The following is a 21,358-nucleotide window of genomic DNA, read 5'->3' as shown; positions in this document are numbered from 1 at the left end:
TAAACCGTCTCCAGTCATTTGTTGTAAACTTTATGTTGATTATTTATTTCCAGTGATGATCTCCATACAACTTGCCACGAGTGTAATACTATTGTCTGTTACGATACATACAACAATGCAGTTAATTCCATTGTTAAAGGAATACTGACTAAGCTTATGTAGTGCTTTAAACGACAATATATAATAGGTTTATTGAAAACGAATTGTAGATGGCTGGGTTTCAGTTTATGTAAAACGGAAAAAGAAAATAAAAGTTACAAATTCTTCTTTTGAACACTTAATGCTACCTAGCTGCAATGTGCACTAAAGACAGCATGCATAAAATCTTCGTTCTTCTGATCATTTTTCTTGTTGGAGGGGGACGATTTTATACAAATTTCCAATCACTTCTCTCCACCTGTCAGTCGTCGGTTATCTATATACGAGACATGTGTGTATCGGTGTCTGATGGCCTTTACCCTTCAAAGTAAGAGTCCAGTTTCTTTGCGTGGAATAAGTGCCATTCGTTTTACAAAGTGTATACGTGGGTAGCAACATGCTAGGCACGTATTTTGCACACGATCAAACACTTATTAATGATATTTTACTGATAATGGCCGTTTATCATAGTGGCAAAGTTCCTTTAGGAAATAAATTGAAAAATCTTTGATAGAATCAATGATAGGTGTGTATTTGGTTGTTAACACGTAGACGTAACTACGACTGATTGGCGATTTAGCGTAACTTTGTGTTCTGTGCTTATAAACCAAACGAGGTGGTGGAGCGATTAAAACACGGGACTGAAGAAGACTAAACCACCCTGCAGATTAAGATTCCCTGTGGCTTAGGTAAATCACTAAGGGCAAATATGACAACGATCTTTTTTCCCCATACTCCCGAAAATTTGGCTTGTGCTCCGTTTCCAATGACCTTGTCATCAGGAGGACGTAATTTTCATTGTTCCATCCTTTCATTGTTAATTCTTTAGTTTTATTTCATTTTTTTTGTTTCTGAGATCTTATTAAACAGATGTACTAGAGTCGAACTGATTACGTTATTTGGCAGTACGTTAAAATTAATATGTAAATAATTCAGAAGCAATTATTGTTTGTTAGGCTCGAGCTCACCACTTTCATTCCAAGCGCCCTCCACCTGGTAGGACGCTGTTGCTGCCCCCAGAAGGAAACCCTCTGGGAACTTGTTGACCTGTTGGCAGTAGACGCCGAGCAGGCAGCATGACAGCGTCATCAAGAAGCGCCACATTGTGCGGGACGAGCTCGTTGCGTTCCCGTAGACCAACACGCCTCTGTCCACGGCGGCATCATCGCCTTATATAGCGATAATCTCGAACTTATCGACAGGAGATCGCATCTCACTAATTAGTTACCGTTGCTCAGTCAGAAGAAACACTCTAGAGATAAAAACATACAGTTTATCAACATTTACTGATACCGGATCTAGTTTCAACACTCGTCCACTGAATTCTCAGATAATTTCTGTTACTATATTTCAGTTTTTAATATTAAGAGCGCCTTTCGACTGGTTTTACACCATCCCTTATACAGGGTGTTACAAAAAGGTACGGCCAAACTTTCAGGGAACATTCCTCACACACAACGAAAGAAAATATGTTATGTGGACATGTGTGCGGAAACGCTTACTTTCCATATTAGAGCTCATTTTATTACTTCTCTTCAAATCACATTAATCATGGAATGGAAACACACAGCAACAGAACGTACCAGCGTGACTTCAAACACTTTGTTACAGGAAATGTTCCTCCGTTAGCGAGGATACATGCATCCAATCTCCGTCGCGTGGAATCCCTGATGCGCTTATGCAGCCCTGGAGAATGGCGTATTGTATCACAGCCGTCCACAATACGAGCACGAAGAGTCTCTACATTTGGTACCGGGGTTGCGTAGACAAGAGCTTTCAAATGCGCCCATGAATGATAGTCAAGAGGGTTGAGGTCAGGAGAGCGTGGAGGCCTTGGAATTGGTCCGCATCTACCAATCCATCGGTAACCGAATCTGTTGTTGAGAAGCGTACGACCACTTCGACTGAAATGTGCAGGAGCTCCATCGTGCATGAACCACATATTGTGTCGTACTTGTAAAGGCACAGGTTCTAGCAGCACAGGAAGAGTATCCCGTATGAAATCATGATAACGTGCTCCATTGAGCGTAGGTGGAAGAACATGGGGCCCAATCAAGACATCACCAACAATGCCTGCCCAAACGTTCACAGAAAATCTGAGTTGATGACGTGATTGCACAATTGCATACGGATTCTCGTCAGCCCACACATGCTGAACGTGAAAATTTACAATTTGATCACGTTGGAATGAAGCCTCATCCGTAAAGAGAAAATCTGCACTGAAATGAGGATTGACACATTTTTGGATGAACCATTCGCAGAAGTGTACCCGTGGAGGCCAATCAGCTGCTGATAGTGCCTGCACACGCTGTATATGGTACGGAAACAACTGTTTCTCCCGTAGTACTCTCCATACAGTAACGTGGTCAACGTTACCTTGTACAGCAGCAACTTCTCTGACGTTGAGATTAGGGTTATCGTCAACTGCACGAAGAATTGCCTCGTCCATTGCAGGTGTCCTCATCGTTCTAGGTCTTCCCCAGTCGCGAGTGATAGGCTGGAATATTCCGTGCTCCCTAATACGCCAATCAGTTGCTTCGAACGTCTTCCTGTCGGGACACCTTCGTTCTGGAAATCTCTCTCGATACAAACGTACCGCGCCACGGCTATTGCCCCGTGCTAATCCATACATCAAATGGGCATCTGCCAACTCCGCATTTGTAAACATTGCACTGACTGCAAAACCACTTTCGTGATGAACACTAACCTGTTGATGCTACGTACTGATGTGCTTGATGCTAGTACTGTAGAGCAAAGAGTCGCTTGTCAACACAAGCACCGAAGTCAACATTTCCTTCCTTCATTTAGGCCATCGAAGAAATACAGTACATACTGCCGAAACTAAAATGAGCTCTAACATGGAAATTAAGCGTTTCCGGACACATGTCCACATAACATCTTTTCTTTATTTGTGTGTGAGGAATGTTTCCTGAAAATTTGGCTGTATCTTTTTGTAACACCCTGTATATACTTACAGATGGGGATCCAAGGGGGTGGTCACAAGAAACCTCCCGTAGCTACATTGGATGTTGTAAAAATTGGACTATGTCAAAAATGAGACTTTGTACGGGTGCTGATGACCGCGCAGTTGAGCACCCCTTAAACAAAAAATCATCATGGAAACCCCCTCCCCGAAAATATGTTAATGTGTGTGAATGCCTAAGAGACTAAACTGCGGAGGTCATCGATCCCTAGACTTACACACTACTTAAACTAACTTATGCTAAGAGCAACACACACACACATGCCCGAGGGAGGACTCGAACCTCCGACAGGAGAGGCCCCGCAACCCGTGATATGGAGCCTCCAGCCGTGTCGCCACTCGCGCTGCCGAATATGTTACTAGATGCGTTTATAGATTAATTTTCAAATTTCACTGCTAAGTTTCGGAGAAAAAAATAGCGTAAAGACAGAGCTCTGAAATTTACAAGGTACTCTAGAAAATTTGAAGCTATGTCTGCCACAGAGACTTTTAAGTTGCTTGCCTGAGAAGAGCAAAGTGAATTAATCATGGATGAACCACTAACCTATCTTCTTCTAGTAAAGATTATCTGTACAAGTCTGTTCTCACCTGCTTCTCATATGTCTCTGCCTACTTCTGCAATATCATCAAGTTCCAGGCTCTAACCTGCATCCCCTTTGGCGCACATTTTACTTCATTACAATACCATGCTCTATGCATACTTCCGAGGTATTCTTCCTCGATTTTGTATCAAAATTTGACGTCAGTGGGACTGTTTTATTCGAAATAATTTCTTCGTCTGCACCAATCTACTTTTCATACCTTACTTACTTCTGATACTATATGAACCACTTCTTAGGAGAAATCCTTCACTTCAGCTACTGTGTTAATCCTAATTTGTTCTTAGAATACTCGCTTTTCTTCTTTTTACTTCACACGTCATACTTTGTCTAAGTTTTAATTATTCTGCACTAATATTCTTTCGGAAGAATGTCATCCATCTGCCAGTTATTCCTTACTTCTGTCCAAACAGTATCCACTGCGAATCTTAACAGTTGTACCTAGCTCTGAAGTATGATAGGTCAAGCCTATAGTAACAGGAGCACTGACAAAGTAAAGAGAACACAGCACTGATTTCTGAACCGCGTATTGCGACAGTCACGATGAGTCCAGTGCCATTTGCCTGAGACAGACAGATGCTCATCGTAACCTGCTGTGGCCTAGGTTAGGGTAACACTCAGTATTAAAGGCACAAGCTCAAACGCTAATTTGTTAATTTTTCAAATATGTTAAATACACCTTCCGAAGTGTCATTCGCTGTTATCACTAATATTTTATCTTGTGACTTTAACTCTCCATAGTTGAAATGCATGTCGCGAGATATTTGGCCAGTCACGTTGTTGGTTTAAAAGTATGGCTCTGAGATTGGGTTAGATATATGGTGTCCACCCATCTTGGAGATGGCCAGTGAAAGTGGACGACATGTGATGAGCTAACTGTCGCTGTACTGCAGTACTCTGAAAAGTGAAATATTGTTAAAGAGAAAAGAAATAGCATAGGAATCATTGACAACAGAAAATAAAAAAAGAGCTATCGAGCTGTACATACATTAATATGGCAGATAGAATGTCGCTAACTGCATGTTCTTTAACAATTAGAAATAAGTGGCTGGCACATAGGAAAATACAACAGTAGCTAGCTGTTATCCGCGGCTGTGCTGGCATATCAGTAGAATGAACTGATTTGTGCATATAGCTTAATTAGGCTGGAGACTACGTTTGGCATGTTCAGTCACTTGGTACAAGTCTTTTTATTTGAAGCTGCTACGGCGACTTGTCCATCAATACTTGTGTATTGAAGACAATACACATATTGTACGATCAAAAAAATGTTGACAGTCGGCGTGGTGGCTGATGGGAGCGACTGCAAAGCCATTTACCATTTACAGCCGCTCCCGTCAGCCAACACACCGGGTGTCAACTTTGTTTGCGCGATTAATACACAGTCCGTAACAGAGAAAATCTCACCCCGCCACAAATCGAACCTCCAACGCCGTGACGACTAGTGAGCAGAGCTAACTGCAGGACCACTGTCTGTTGATACATACACTACTGGCCATTAAAATTGATACACCAAGAAGAAATGCAGATAATAAATGGGTATTCATTGGACAAATATATTATACTAGAACTGACATGTGATTACATTTTCACGCAATTTTGGTGCATAGATACTGAGAAATCAGTACCCAGAACAACCACCTCTGGTCGTAATAACGGCCTTGATACGCCTGGGCGTTGAGTCAAACAGAGCTTGGATGGCGTGTACAGGTAAAGCTGCCCATGCAGCCTCAACACGATACCACAGCTCATCAAGAGTAGTGACTGGCGAATTGTGACAAGCCAGTTGCTCGGCTACCATTGACCAGGCGTTTTCAATCGGTGAGAGATCTGGAGAATGTGCTGGCCAGGGCATCAGTCGAACATTTTCTGTATCCAGAAAGGCCCGAGACGTGTAACCAATGGCACTCCGTACCATCACGCCGGGTGATACGCCAGTATGGCGATGACGAATACACGCTTCCAATGTGACTTCACCGCGATATTAGCAAACACGAATGCGAACATCATGATGCTATAAACAGAACCTGGATTCATCCGAAAAAATGACGATTTCCCATTCGTGCACCCAGGTTCCTCGTCGAGTACACCATCGCAGGCGCTCCTGTCTGTAATGCAGCGTCAAGGGTAACCGCAGCCGTGGTCTCCGAGCTGATAGTCCATGCTGCTGCAAACTCGTCGAACTGTTCGTGCAGATGGTTGTTGTCTTGCAAACGTCCCCCTCTTTTGACTCAGGGATCGAGACGTAGCTGCACGATCCGTTACAGCCATGCGGATAAGATGCCTGTCATCTCGACTGCAAGTGATTCGATGCCGTTTGGATCGAGCACGGCGTTCCGTATTACCCTCCTGAACCCACCGATTCCATATTCAGCAAACAGTCATTGGATGTCGACCAACGCGAGCAGCAATGTCGCGATAGGCTATAATACACCTTTATCAAAGTCGGAAACGTGATGGTACGCATTTCTCCTCCTTACATGAGGCATCACAACAACGTTTCCCCAGGCAACGCCCGTCAACTGCTGTTTGTGTATGAGAAATCGGTTGGAAACTTTCCTCATGTCAGCACGTTGTAGGTGTCACCACCGGCGCCAGACTTGTGTGAATGCTCTGAAAAGGTAATCATTTGCATATCACAGCATCTTCTTCGTGTCGGTTAAATTTCGCGTCTGTAGCACGTCATATTCATGGTGTAGCAATTTTAATGGCCTGTAGTGTAGGATTCTTCGTTTCTTCGAATCGAGAAGTACATAGTTCTGTATTCATGAACGTTCAAAGTAAGTTACCAATGTGTGCTCCACACTGAGATTTTAGTAATACCTCTGTGAATATTTAGGCAGCTTCTTTCGGACAGTATTTAATTACAGATAACTGTAACATCTGTAAAAATATGAGGCTACTAACAATATTTTTATTAAGGTCATAAATACACAACATGAACAGCAAGTGTCTCAACATGCTTTCTGGGGTACACCCGAATTTACGCTATCATATCTTGATGACTCTCCATCCAAGATAGCTTGCTGCATCTTCGCTAACAAAAACTCCTCGGTCCAGTCACAAATTTCCCTTGTTGCACCATACAACATATTTTTGATAATTAACATAGATGTGGTACTGCGTTAAATGCTTTTTCGAAATCTAGAAATACATCTACATGACTCCCTTTATTTATGGCTTTTAGTTTGTGATGTTTCCGCCCCCGGTAGCTGAGTGGTCAGCGCTAGAGAATGTGAGTCCTAAGGGCCCGGGTTCGATTCGGGGGCTAACTCAGCCGCAGTATAAAATATGATAGGGATTCCATTGAGTTCTAGTGCTCTGTTCAATTTTAAGGAACAGGTAAACTCTTTACTGATTGCAAATGTTAAGCATACACTTTCTCGTGCGACAGGAGGCATTCTTTTAAATTGTATTATAAAACACATGTATGGAATAACATCTTCTGTGGCGAATATATAGAAAAGGAACCTTTTCTGTGCCGTTTTCCGACGAAGCACCCATGAACTAATAGTTCCTCCATAAGGCCAATCAAGAGCACTGTGAAAGACATCAAAAGCAATAAGAAGCAACCTATTTGTTTTGTTTGTCTAAGCAGGAGGAAGTGTGAGACATTCATACTCAGACCCTGTACTGTAGGATAGTGACACAAAGACGATCCTTCTATTGGGTATACGAAAGGTCCCTAGGCCAAGGGCTATCCAAAACACTTGACCATACCTTTTTATCACCAATAAAGCCCGAGATATGAACACCGGAAAATCCAGTTTTGGAACATAATGGGCGCGCATGCTCTCGCATACATACCGACTGCCGGAAAAACAGACCCGTGACAGAATCGAGCAGTACCGAACGCAAGTTTGAGAGCGAGGAGTAAAGTGAGCACCAACATCAAATAGCGTGACCGCGTGGAATAAGTTTGTTTGCAATCAACGGAACTCACAGCATTCACAGCATTCACAGATTTCGAAGTATACCTTCACCAAGTTAGTAATGTGGAACCAGCTACTCCCGAGCGAAATTCTTAGCTCCAAAGAGACGATAACGGCTTATTAGACGGTCTGGTTTAATTGAGATGTGTAGGGTTCTCACTGACAGCCCATAAAAATTGATCCAAATTGTGGAAGCAGAAATTACTGTCAGTTGTTATGGTCATAATAGATAAACTGTATTGTTAGCTGAAGGTTGTTAAACAATGCTGTCTCCAAATATGTCACGTAATTACTGTACAAAAGTTGTTATAACGGAGAATGCATCGATACATCAGTAGAATAAACCTGCAGATTCGGCCATAGTGTCCCTTTGATCGTTATTGCAGGGGCAATTTTTGTACAGAGGCTATCGTTTGTATTGTCACACTTACGATACCGATCGTTTGAAATGGATACTGGTATCCGAAACTAGTCACCAACAAGAAAGAAAAGCGATACTTCTTAATGAAACTTATGGAGGAACTGGCACCATGTATTTCAACAAATTATTTTATTGTGATAACGGTGTGAGTCGGGCGCTAATGACCGTAGCAGTTTTGCGCCCTAAAACCGTAACAAAAAAAAAAAAAAAAAAACAAAAAAAAAAAACGGTGGGAGCATGATTCATTGTGTGTTATTTCAGTCTAGATTACCTTGCTATTTATATGCTGTGAGCGTGTCTGATTCCATATGTGACCTTGTACAGAAAAATATAATGTTGAAATTTGCGTCGGTAATATTGTAGTGGGTTGATGGTAGCATTGTTTTCGCGAGTACTTGCTAATGAGCTTGCTCACAGATTTCGATTTTCTTGAGAGCTAGTGGAAGGTAGCCTTAATTAATTAAGTGAGAGAGTTGTCTTCTCATATTTTGTTTATTTGTGGAAGCTGTCTTCATCTGCCACTTTGGTGTCTGTGTCCAAGGGTCGTATATTGTGATCTACGGTTCTTTTTGGCCTAGTTTTATTAGGGAGAATTTAGTTACACTGTGCTGAAGGAAACTGATGTTGTTTTTCTCTTATTTGAAGCCCCACCTTAACGAACTACAACAATCGGGTTGCAGATTAAGTTTAGTTGTATTACTTATTGTCAGTTGTCGACAAGGATATTTTATGTTTAATAAATTGTGTATAAAATTGAGCTATGTCCGCACATCGCACATCCCAAACCAACCTCCACCAAAATTATACACTACCCCACAGAGCGTGGAGCCAGAATATTGGCCAGAAGCTTGGTGCGAGATGCAAAGGTGTACACACCGTTTCACGAGGAGTTAAGGAATGCATATACATTTGAAATTCTGAGGACAGACTTGGTGCAGCGACACAGAAGATAAACTACATATAGATATTGCAGAGAACAGTTAAATAATACACCGCAAAACATGGGAAATCCGTCAAATCGTTAATGACGGGATTAGAATGCTAAACGTCATCACACAAGAGCTGATGCACAACAGTATACCAACATTGTCTATCTGCAAGAGGGAGAACAGAGAGCATTTGATGAATTTTTTCTGTGATTGCTGCCTGATGTGACAATAAAGGTACGGGCAGATTTTTCTTAGCACTTAACTGGAGCCGTACCGACTGCAACTACATTAGAGACACATCTAGTGCGCGATTTCGGGGTACAAAGGGAATTTTCAAATTTTCACAACTGTGTACAAACGAGGTCAATGCTGCGGTATGTAGTAGGAAGTGCGAGCCAGTGGGGCATCCGGAATGTGATTAATGACAAGAATATCAAGGGTCGTGGTAGTTGGGTGCCAGATGGGAGTAGTAACCCACTGTTAAACGACAATGGGGTTTCATAGCCACCGTGCTGGGCTCCCAGTAAATATTAGCACAGCTAAAACGTGTACCGCGGCATAATTTTGCTAAGTTAGCTTAGTGGAAGGTAAGAGGCAAATGTTTTTATTGAACTTGGGTTCACAGGTGTGTGGCAATTTAGGACCTCGTGGGAAATATGTGTTCGGTAAATTGGAGTAGGTGGAAATGATGTGTGTTTAATGGGATCAGCAATGTTGAGTTTCTGGTTTGGGGGAAAGGTTTTCCAGGTTGCTAGTGAAGTTTTGCCTCATATAGGGGATAGTTACTGGGCAGTCGTAGGTTTAGATTTCTTTCTTGAACATCACTCTAGAATGGACCTTGATTGAAACATGGTAGGAATCGACGGAAACAGCTTTGACTACGTACATGACCGCTAAGGTTCAAAGTCTGCTATAATTTACCTTAATGTTTTGGAAAAACTGCTGTGGGTGAGCAGAGGAGCTAATATGGCAGTAAATGCATTGTATGTAGTGGAGCCGCTATTGTTAAATGAGGAATTATGCAGAACAAAGTGTTTCATAGGGAGGGGCTAGATGATGAACAGGTACTGTCCATCAGGACAGACAATTATGGGACTCATCATCAGCATCATCATCAAGACTGATTATGCCTTTCAGCGTTCAGTCTGGAGCATAGTCCCCCTTATAAAATTCCTCCATGATCCCCTATTCAGTGCTAATATTGTTGCCTCTTCTGATGTTAAGCCTATTACTTCAAAATCATTCTTAACCGAATCCAGGTACCTTCTCCTTGGTCTACCACGACTCCTCCTACCCGCTACTGCTGATCCCATGAGTCTCTTGGGTAACCTTGCTTCTCCCATGTGTGTAACATGACTCCACCATCTAAGCCTGTTCACCCCGACTGCTACATCTATAGAGTTCATTCCCAGTTTTTCTTTGATTTCCTCACTGTGGACACCCTCCTGCCATTGTTCCCATCTATTACTACCTGAAATCATCCTAGCTACTTTCATATCCGTAACCACAACCTTATTGATAAGGTAACCTGAATCCACCCAGCTTTCGCTCCCATACAACAAAGTTCGTCGAAAGATTGAACTTAGTGCTGATACTGACTTCCTTCTTCCATAAGAGAGTAGATCGTAGCTGAGCAGTCACTGCATTAGCTTTGCTACACCTCGCTTCCAGTTCTTTCACCATGTTGCCATCCTGTGAGAGTATGCATCCTAAGTACTTTAAACCGTCCACCTGTTCTAACTTTGTTCCTCCTATATGGCACTCAGTCCGTTTATATCTCTTTTCCACCAGCAGTTTTCCTGACCTGTCCTAAATACTTGTCATTTACTTGTTACCTCCCTTTCGAAGACTGTTAATTACACTCCAGATTGGTTTTCCAGCAGCTTGACCCAAAGTCTCCTACCTGTTTCCAAAGTCTTTCCAAGATTTCTTCTGCTGCAATGATATGTTTGGCTGTGTTTCTTTCTTCAACATAACTTTCTCTGTCTACCTGAGTTCTAGTATGTAGCCATTTTTTTCCTTTTACAGGCTGCCTTGACTTTGTCATTCCACCAAGCTGTTTGCTTCATCCTACTTTACACACTACTGTTCCAAGATATTCTTTAGCCACTTCTAGTACTGTGTCCCTGTATCTTGTCCACTCCTTTTCCAACGACTGTAATTGACTACATTTAACTAACTGGCACCTTTCTGAGATCACTGTTATGTACTTGTGCCTGATTTCCTTATCCTGAAGTTTCTCCACTCTTATCTTTCTACATATGGACCTGATATCCTGCACTTTCGGCCTCACAATATCAATTTCACTGCAGATTAAATAGTGTGCAGTGTCATCAAAGAATCCCCTGAATACACGTGTGTCCCTCGCAGCCTTCCTGAATTCCTGATCTGTTATTATATAGTCAATGACAGATCTGGTTCCCCTGCCTTCCCAAGTATACCGGTGAATGTTCTTATGTTTAAAAAAGGAGTTTGTGATTACTAAGCCCATACTGGCACAGAAATCCAAGAGTTGTTTCCCGTTCCTGTTGGCCTCCATATCCTCTCCAAATTTACCCATAACCTTCTCATACCCTTCTGTTCGATTTCCAATCCTGGCATTAAAATCATCCATGAGCAGAACGCTGTCCTTGTCCTTTACTCTAACAACTACATCACTGAGTGCGTCATAAAAACTATCCATCTTATGTTGATCTGTCCCTTCACAATGTGAATATACTGGCACAATCCTAATTTTCTTGCTAGACACTGTCAAATCTATCCACATCAGTCGTTCGTTTACATACCTTATTGCAACTACGCTGGGTTCCATTTCTTTCCTGATGTAAAGCCCTACGCCCCATTGTGCTATTCCTGCTTCGACTCCTGGCAGGTAGACCTTGTATTCTCCCACTTCCTCTTCTTTCTCACCCCTTACCCGAATGTCACTAACAGCTAAAACATCCAACCCCATCTTACTTGCAGCCACTGCTAGCCCTACCTCCTTCCCAGAGTAGCCTCCATTGATATTAATAGCTCCCCATCTCGTTACCATTCGTTTTCCAGGTCGTATCTTAGGAGTCCCTGGTTTGTCAATTAGAGGTGGGACTCCATCACCTCCAAAGGTCCAAGGCATTTTGCTCTGATTGTTGCCAGCATCATATTTAAAGTACCAGGGAAGCAGGTTACTAGCCTTACTTGCCCCGGGTCCCATTGGGTTTTATCGCTAACGGTCGAGGGACTAACCTGTTGATTTGGTAGTTTTGCCGTCTGAGCACAAAGGTGACCACGACTCAGAATATGTCCGAGATGCCCAGCCTTATTCCAAAGTAACTGGTATCCCGACTGTTAGGACCACTTACTTGGCCACTCATACGTTGCCCGTGTTTCGCGAACTAGGACATGACAACAGGAACCCACACCATGAACCACAACCAAAATTATGGGAATGGGAACGTGAAATGGTCCAAGGGACTGATTACCACCGATTCGGGGATCTCAACAAGATGACCATTCAGACAGAGCAAGTTTGACCCTAAGTTTAAGGAAGCCAAAAATTAGGCTGTATTGTGGGATAAGGTGCTGATGAAGCGATTATTCCTGGAATAAAAGGATCTGTTTCTTCCCAGAGACCCACGTTACAGAGCACAGAAACACAACTGCGAAAGAAATGCCCATATGTCACAAGCTGCGCTGTAAATCACATCACCTGCAACCAGTGGTGGAGGAATTTGTTAAGCAGCTCTTACAAACTATTATTATTATTGAAGAAATTATCAGTGCTTGTAGTAATTTTTCGCAAAGAGAAGTGCTACTTTGACGAAGGCATATCGCTTTAGATAAGACTGTTGGTTCATTGACAAGTGTACAGTTACAGGTGCTTAACCAATCCCAAATGAAAGGGAAACATTGCATAATTTGGGGTGATGCAAATATTTTTCTGCCATGGATCTGTGGTCTGCTTAATACTAGGAGGAGGGAACACCAGGCGACCTTACAAAGACAACACTTATGGCTGCGTGAGGACGCTACTTCTTTATTTGGACTGAAAAACGTACCAGCTACATGTCAGCACATCTTGGAAGAGCATGATGGGGATTGAAACCTAGATCATGATGTGTTTAGACGACATAATCATCCTAACAAAAAACTTGGAAGAGCATACATCATGGCTAAGGTAAGTACGTAAGCATTTGCTCTAAAAAAAAAAACCTAACATTCAGTTTTGAAAAATTTCACTTCATGGTGGAAGAAGTACAGTATTTAGGAAATACAATTAATATTTATGGGGTCCAGGCAAATCTCATGATAACAGAAGCCATACAGGGTTTTCTGGTAAACTTACAGCCGGCCGGTGTGGCCGAACGGTTCTAGGCGCTTCAGTCTGGAACCGCGCGACTGCTACAGTCTCAGGTTCGAATCCTGCCTCGGGCATAGGTATGTGTGATGTCCTCAGGTTAATTAGGTTTAAGTAGTTCTAAGTTCTAGGGGACTGATGACCTCAGATGTTAAGTCCCATAGTGCTCAGAGCCATTTGAACCATTTGGTAAACTTAGATAAATAGAGTTGCAGTCTTTTTAGGTGTGGCGACTCATTACAGGAAGTTGGTGCCAAAACCTGAGCAAACAGCACCCCGCTTACTCTTTAAGTTATTAACAAATGGACTAATATTACGATTTTCAAATTATATGGGAGAATTTATGGTGTGCACTATTCTGCTGCTTCCATTTTCAATAAGCTACCACAAGAACTCAAAAATCTTAGCAGTAGCCCAAACGCTTTTAAGTCTAAACTGAAGAGTTTCCTCATGGCTCACTCTTTCTATTCTGTCGAGCAGCTCCTGGAAGAGCTGAAAAATTAAGCAAATTCCAGTGTTACATTGTTGATTTTCTTTATTTAAACTTACGAATTGTATTTCATTTTATCTGTTTCTACTACGTGTTATAATTTCTTGTATTGACTCGTTCCATGACCATGGAGACTTCTCCTTCATTTGGTAGCACGGAACAATAAATAAATAAATAAAATAAAAATAAATGGTGCCATGAGATGCAATCAGTGTATTAAGACAGGAACTGGGCAGGAGGTAGCATTCAGTCGTCTACACCTCACAACAGTTGAGTAATTCGGAAAAGAACTGATCTACAATGGAAAATGAGATTCTGAGTTTCACATATGACACATTTTCGATGTTATTCGTGTAGAAGAAAAATTCATGATAATAAACAAATAATATGGTACTGAGATGGCTGTTAGGGATGAGAGACCAATCCAGCTGCTAGACAGGAAATCTAAGTGTATGTGGCTTTGAGTTACTTACCGACCTTCCAAGTCACACACAGAAATGGCAGTGAACTGGAAAGCATGTGCAACACAATGAGTATGCTCCACTTTTGTGGAATGGCAGAAGGCACAGGCAGGTGATGCCTGCTACACACTGTTTACAACGCAGCCACACTTCGTTTTCAACGATTCAGTCTTTTGTAATCGAGCAAAACTCAGCTCTCTTATTGTGGTACTACCTACATTGTGAAATGAAGTGTTAAAAGGGGTTGTATGCATGATTATGTATTAGCAGGACATAGACGTCATAGAATAACAGAGTAATGTATAGTCGAATAATACTGGTGGCAGACATGCTCATAAAGGACTTTACACCAAGCACACAATGCGCCAAAATAAGTCATCACCTTATTCCACTGAGAGATAACTGGAATCCAGCGAACAGTTGGAACTGGACATTGTTAGTCCTTTTGGGCAGATACTGGCAGATAATCGTTGTGTGTCAACGATAATGAATACATCGTTGCACTTCAGTGAAGCTGTAGCTATTCCGAATCGACAAGTCGACATACTTGGTGATTCCTTATTACAATTTGGTACACCACAGACTTTTATGATAGATCAAGGTACTAAGATCATCTTACAAGAGGTAAAGCTGCTCTATCCTTTGTTATGAATTCATAAACTAAGATCAAGCACGTTACTCTAACAAGCAAATGACGGAACTGAATGCCTTCACTTTTATATGAACATGTGGTGTGTGTTCTCTCAGATATGGGCCTAGCTGGGCAGCGGATCCACCTTCTTAAATACAGATGCACAAGCATGTCCGACCTCCTTTGGTACTCTCAGAGAGGTAAAATAGAGGGAGTGGACATGCACTGCAGATGGGTAGCGCTCGATGGGAGTGTGGATCGGCCGCGAAGACTGACGAGATAGTCCGCGCTGTTGCGACAACACTGTGTCCTAGATGGCGCAGTGGTTAACACACCTGTTTAGTAAGACAATGTCGCCTTGCGCGTCGAGCTGACAGGTTGTCGTTAACTTCCGCCTGTGCCGCAGCGCCGCTTGTGTCGAAGCTACTCATTCTTGTACTCGGCCGGAGTCACATCGTACTTGCGTAGCGGAGTTTGTTGTCGTTTTCCTCTGCCCACGAGATGGTGTCTGTCGAGTCTCCTAAATCTGTTCCTCGTCGAGCTACTGTTCATTCCAGTTTTCACAAGAGTACGCGTCGTGTTCAACCTGGCTCCTTAGAAATTCACAATTAGTTCGCTGATGTTATCCGCGTTACACCTGATCAGGGAGATACTGCTTACTTTGATTCTGATTTGCATACATTCTTTGCGAAGTTTTGTGATCCCGTCAAAGTAGAACGACTTCTCTCCCTGGCTGGTTCTAAAGTGTTGTTTACTCTTCGCGATGGTTCCGTTAGTCAAGTCCTACTTGTAAATGCGGCACTCGAATGTACTCCTGTTAGAATTTATAACCTTCCTCCTGAAGTGGACGATTCATTTCTTAAAACAGCTTTGCTTCCGTTTGGAGTAATATGGCATATCCGATGGGAACGCTGGTCAGCACAACATCGCTTCCAGTGTTATAATGGTATCCGGACTGTGGACATGTCCATTAAAAAGAATATTCCTTCCCACTTAACTGTTCGTGGTTACCGAATCCATGTTACGCATGCAGGGCAAGAAGGAACATGTTTTCCCTGTAACGAAAGCGGTCATCTCAGATCTGATTGCCCGCGCCGTACTAGTGTTCTGACGTCGTCTTATCAAAACATCTTCCTTTAACGTTAGCAGACATAGTAACTTCGCAGTCAGCTGTCAGTCAGTCTCCAGCTTTAAGCGATGTAGGGGCAACATTACCCCCTACTCCTCGCGAATTTCCACCGTTGCCGGTGCGTACCAGTGCGGCCTCTGTCCACGAGGGGACGACGGCTCCTGCAGCGCAAGTCAAACGCCGGCGGACTGAGGACGGTACAGATTTCGAGGACGCCCCACTCCAGTCTCGTTCTTCTGACACGGCGTTGACAGAGGGTGCACCTTGTAGCGGTAATGAGTTGTCTACTGACGTTAATTGTGATTCCAGTATTACCAGAGATGACGTAGCTGCTTCTGTTGATGTTGAAATGTACGTTGAATCTGCGTTCCCCACTTGACCCGTCGACGTGACGGTTCTCGTAAGTTCCGTTGTTCCCGCAGAGACGTCGCCTGCTGGCCAGTCTTTACCGTGTTTTAGTGCACTACCACCCCTTCTCCACGCCGAGACGGTAGAGCAACAGTATTCTACGGGTTCTCTTCCTGATGTTCAGGACATGCTACCCGACACCGGCACTGCATTATCTGTCTCTTCTGTACCTGATGTTGCTGTTGGTCGTTCTGAGCTGTGTTCCCCGATTTCCGATAAGTGCGGTGACGATGGCTTCTTTGTCAATCGGAGCTTGACGTACCCCCAACCCCTCCACATCAAGAGTGTATGTTTTCACGGAGTGGCGTGAAACAGCGTTTTCAACCTGCCGCGGCGCGTCGTGAAAAGAAAAACGGGATTCCCCGGCGTCCGGTTGGGAGGACTGGAATTATATCTTCCTTCCCGTGCCTCCGGACCTTGAGGATAGATGGATGTGATAGTGCTTTTCCCTTAGTATTGTTTTATTCATCTTACATGTGCTGAGGGACGCAGGAGTAATCATTTCTAACTCTCAGTGTTACTAGGGTACCTTCCCAATTACGGATTGTTGCATTACGGCAGTTTATTTACGATTCCCAAGCTGATATCGTGTGTTTACAGGAGATATTATTTGATGTGTTTTGTCTTCCTGGATATTCTATGTTTTTCAATGTCGCGCCTGAAAATTCTACCGTAATTTTTCTTTACGCTCCGTTTTGATCCGGTCGTTCATCCAATCGCGCGGGGTTTTATAAGGAAGAAGTTGTATGTTTACTCCTACGGAAACCGCGCCAGGATTTGTTAGGGGGCGATTTTAACTACGTCTTAGCGGAGTAGATCAGATCCCAATTATATTTTTATCATGAACTTAATGATATGGTGACGTCCTTGCATCTCCAGGATGCTTGGGATTGCAGATATCCTACATTGGTGCGGTTTACGTTTTCTACAGCTTCTTCAAGAAGCCGATTGGACCGCTTTTATTTATCTGCCCCCATATGCAGTCAGCTTCTAGCGATTGATGTAATTCCTGCCAGTTTCACTGATCACTGTGCTGTTTCCATGACCTTTAACCACGTCCCGCAGCGGGTCCATCTTTCGCGCCCTTTATGGAAGCTAAACACTCTACATCTCACGGACCCCTCTCTGGAAGACATCATCGCAGACGTCTGGCGGAGGACAACCCTGTCCCAGGAGCGTTATTCCTCACTTCTGGAATGGTGGGTTACCTTTGCTAAGCCCCTGATTCGAAATACAGTCAAGCATTTTAGCGCTGAAAAAGCGGCTGAAATAGGGCGACTAGGAAATTTTATTATGCAGTCCTTCGCGATCTTTACGATAATGCTCGCGATGCCCCCTTGAGGGTCGACGACGTCCACCGTGTGAAGGCAAAACTTCTTCAACTCAAACGTAGGCAAATGAATGGTGTCCGACTGCGTTCCTAGCCTCTTTCAATAGTACAGGATGAGTTGACCTCTCTCTATCATCTTCTCCGGCTTCACAAGGACGTGTCTTTCTACCATTCGTTCTCTAGATGGGCGTGAGTGATCCTCCCAATCTGATATCATGCGTGAACTTTACCAGTACTATTCAGAGCTTTATAGTGAGGTGGATTCAGACGGTCCACCGTCTGTTGATTTCACCTCCTTCCTTGATAGTGTTGTTACGCTAGATTTCCAGGAAGGGTTTTTCTCTGTCTTCCATCGCAGTGATCTACTTGATATTGTGGCTCGTTCTCCCTCCCACAAATCGCCTGGCCCCGATGGCCTTCCCAAAGAATTTTGTATTCGATTTTGGTCCCTGATAGGAGATACGATAACTTCCATGGTGAATGAAGTGTTCCACGGAGGCCTTCTCCCACCCACCTTTAAGGTTGCTAAAATAGTCCTGGTCCCCAAAAAACCGGGACGTTCGCGTGTGGATCAGGTCCACCAGATATCCCTCTTCAACTATGATTATAAAATAGTGGCGCGAGTGGTCAGTAGCAGACTACCGGCATTCTTGACTACCATCATTGCGAGCCATCGAAGTTGTCTTCCGGGTCGTACTCTCCTGACTCCCGTTGCTGAATGTCATGATTTAATTTCGATTGCTTCCACCATCCCCGTGCCAATCGCTTTGCTTTTCACCAAGCTTTCGACTGCGTTTATCATGTATTCCTTATGCGAGTATGGACGACTGTTAGTTTTAACGATACTGCTCGACGGCTGATTAGCTCTCTAATCACTGGTATTCGGGCTTCCGTTGACGTAAATGGCCGTCTTATTTTCCCCACCGCTGTGTGTCAGGGCGTCCTTCAAGGGAGTCCGTTATCCATGTCGCTCTGCGTTCTGTTTCTGGAACCCTTATTGCGAGCTATAGCTACGCGTTTGGATGGCTGGTCGCTTCTGCGAGAAAGGTTTACCATTCATGCATATGCTGAAGACGTTATGGTTCTTCTCCGTACACATGATGATATACCACTGCTGAAGGAAGTTTTGGATGCCTTTTGTCGTCTTACGGGAGCGCGTGTTAATGACCAGAAATATCGTTTACTCAGTTTGCGAGGAACTGACGCTGTTGAAGTTCCATGGGCTTTGAAGGTCACCCGATATGGATCGCTGGGTGTTATAATTGTCATTTTTTTGGTAAAGATGGCTATCGTAAACTGGAAATCGGTCACGGATAAGGTTCAGGGTGCAATCATTGAACATGAATGTCTCTCCCTCTCGCTTCTTCATAAGGTTCGAGCCATGGAAACGCATGTGTTACGTAAGGTTTATTTTGTTGCACAAATGTTTCCACTTCCTGAGATGATGTACCACAAGTTGCAAAGTTTAACTGTCAGGTTTATCTGGCGTCACTTTGTATTTCGCGTGCGTTATGGGGTCACGGCACACCCCTATTTGCAGGAAGGTTTGGGGCTCCCTGACATTCTGCCTTATTCATCCGTCGGACCGTTTTAACATGTCAACGCGCCCCCCAGTCACTTACAGCTCGCCTTTATGACTGTATCCGACTGGCGAGTCTAACACCTCCAGTAGATATTGGTAGGATTAGTTATAAACTACGGAACGTTAAGGAATTTTTTCTTGAGGTCAGCTATTTAGGAATAAATATCATTTCCCAAGCGAATCTCTAACTAACAATGCTGTTAAGCCGCTGGCCAATTCCTCATACCATTCCCTCTCTGGAAGCCCTGTCTCCAGAAACGAATTGGAAGATTGTTTGGTCTAACAGCAGGCTCCCGATTTCCCCGATGGAAGTGGCGTCCTCGTGGTACCAAGTTGTTCATGATATTGTGTAAGCTACCTATGTAAACTGCTAGTTCGCTGGTCTACAATGGGAGCTATTTCCATTTATAGGTGTAAGCTACACATCGTAACTTTATCGATGATAATGGACTGAATCGCAACGTATTAAGTACCGAATTGCATCCATACTTGGCAAATATCTGCGGTTAAGCTACCATCAAAAGACAATTTTTTTAAAATAAAATTTACAGGGTCGCCACCGGCCCAAGCCCTTCCTAACATACAAGAATGACTGAACTGGAATTAATTCAAATTTGGAAGTCAATGGAAACAAATGAAGTAGCAGGACACACAGTATTATCCTGTACGGCATATTTATTCGTTAATAAAGATTTTTGAAATAGCGTGCACATCCTATGGGTACACTTAGCTGGTGCCTGAACATGAACTACATTAATCTATTTTCGATAAGTGAAATTATATTGTACAATTTCACTGTTGTGATTAATGGGAAAGGTGAGGAAGGGGAAACTGGAAACATCCTCTCAATCATTTAACCTAGATTCACACGACAGAGAAAGATCACAGGAATAACTGACCGCCGGCCGGTGTGGCCGTGCGGTTCTAGGCGCTACAGTCTGGAACCGCGTGACCGCTACGGTCGCAGGATCGAATCCTGCCTCGGCATGGATGTGTGTGATGTCCTTAGGTTATTTAGGTTTAAGTAGTTCTGAGTTCTAGGGGACTGATGACCACAGATGTTACGTCCCATAGTGCTCAGAGCCATTTGAACCATTTTTTGAATAACCGACCACCTTTATAAACATACAATAATTTGCAAAGAGGTTCATTTCCGTTGCAAGATTTGGTCAGCGTAAGTACATGAGATGAGAAGCCGTGCGCCCACGTGCAAAGAACGCAGTCACCACGTGGTGAATTGGGTCACACATTCATGGTTTCAAGACAGAATTTAAGTGGAAAGCACAAATACAAGAAGCGTTTCTTTTCTTAGGAAACGACTATAAAATGAATTTGTCACTACAACGGGAAACTAAATCACCATGGCAGAAACCTTCCGATGATTCAAGGTACACGTGGTCCGTTAAGAATTAATTCATTACAAAAGTTCACCTTAATTCACGAAAATCCGATGTTTCAACGAGTTTATCGCGAACAAAACAGATTAAATTAGCACTGGAAAAACCTATCGATATGCGGTAGGAAGCGGAAACGTACATGGTTTACCAAACCCGTAGTTCAATATGAACACAAGCATATACTATCACCAAGAAACCACAAAAAATTGAATAAAATAAAACCACTCACGCAAAGGCACACAATTAGTCTCACATTGGCACGAGATATAAGTTCACTAGCTGTTCCTAATCATGTTCAATAGTGGTTGCTCCACACGACGATGTCCCAAAGGAACAAAGCCAATTTCCTCCACAACTATTTTTAAACACGATCATGACCTATTATTAACCAATTGTACCACAGTCCGAGCAGAAATTCGTAAGGTTTCAGTCAGGCTGAACGACTTAAATATTCCAACGAATTTAACATAGGAAAATCTTGATTAACACTACCTCCTACTTTGTCATAAGTACTAGAAGCCTTACTTAGGAGCTGCGAACCGTACTCAGTTGCACTTACCAACATGCGACTGTTTCGTATTGGTCTCAGTGT

General features: G+C 43.2%; 1 protein-coding gene across 1 annotated transcript in view; it reads right to left on the bottom strand.

Annotated features, from left to right (window-relative positions):
- Window positions 1–21,358, bottom strand: part of LOC126413111 (myrosinase 1-like) — a 195,770-nt gene that overhangs the window by 136,537 nt on the left and 37,875 nt on the right. The window contains exon 11 of the mRNA XM_050083003.1: window positions 1,107–1,285. Within this exon, the coding sequence (XP_049938960.1) occupies window positions 1,107–1,285 (179 nt within the window). The remainder of the gene's footprint in view (window positions 1–1,106; window positions 1,286–21,358) is intronic.

The sequence above is a fragment of the Schistocerca serialis genome, chromosome 7, assembly GCF_023864345.2.
Source record: "Schistocerca serialis cubense isolate TAMUIC-IGC-003099 chromosome 7, iqSchSeri2.2, whole genome shotgun sequence".
NCBI classification, from domain to species: Eukaryota; Metazoa; Arthropoda; class Insecta; order Orthoptera; family Acrididae; genus Schistocerca; species Schistocerca serialis.
The sequence above is the reverse complement of the archived record's forward strand: the minus strand, read 5'-3'. Positions and strand labels throughout refer to the sequence as shown.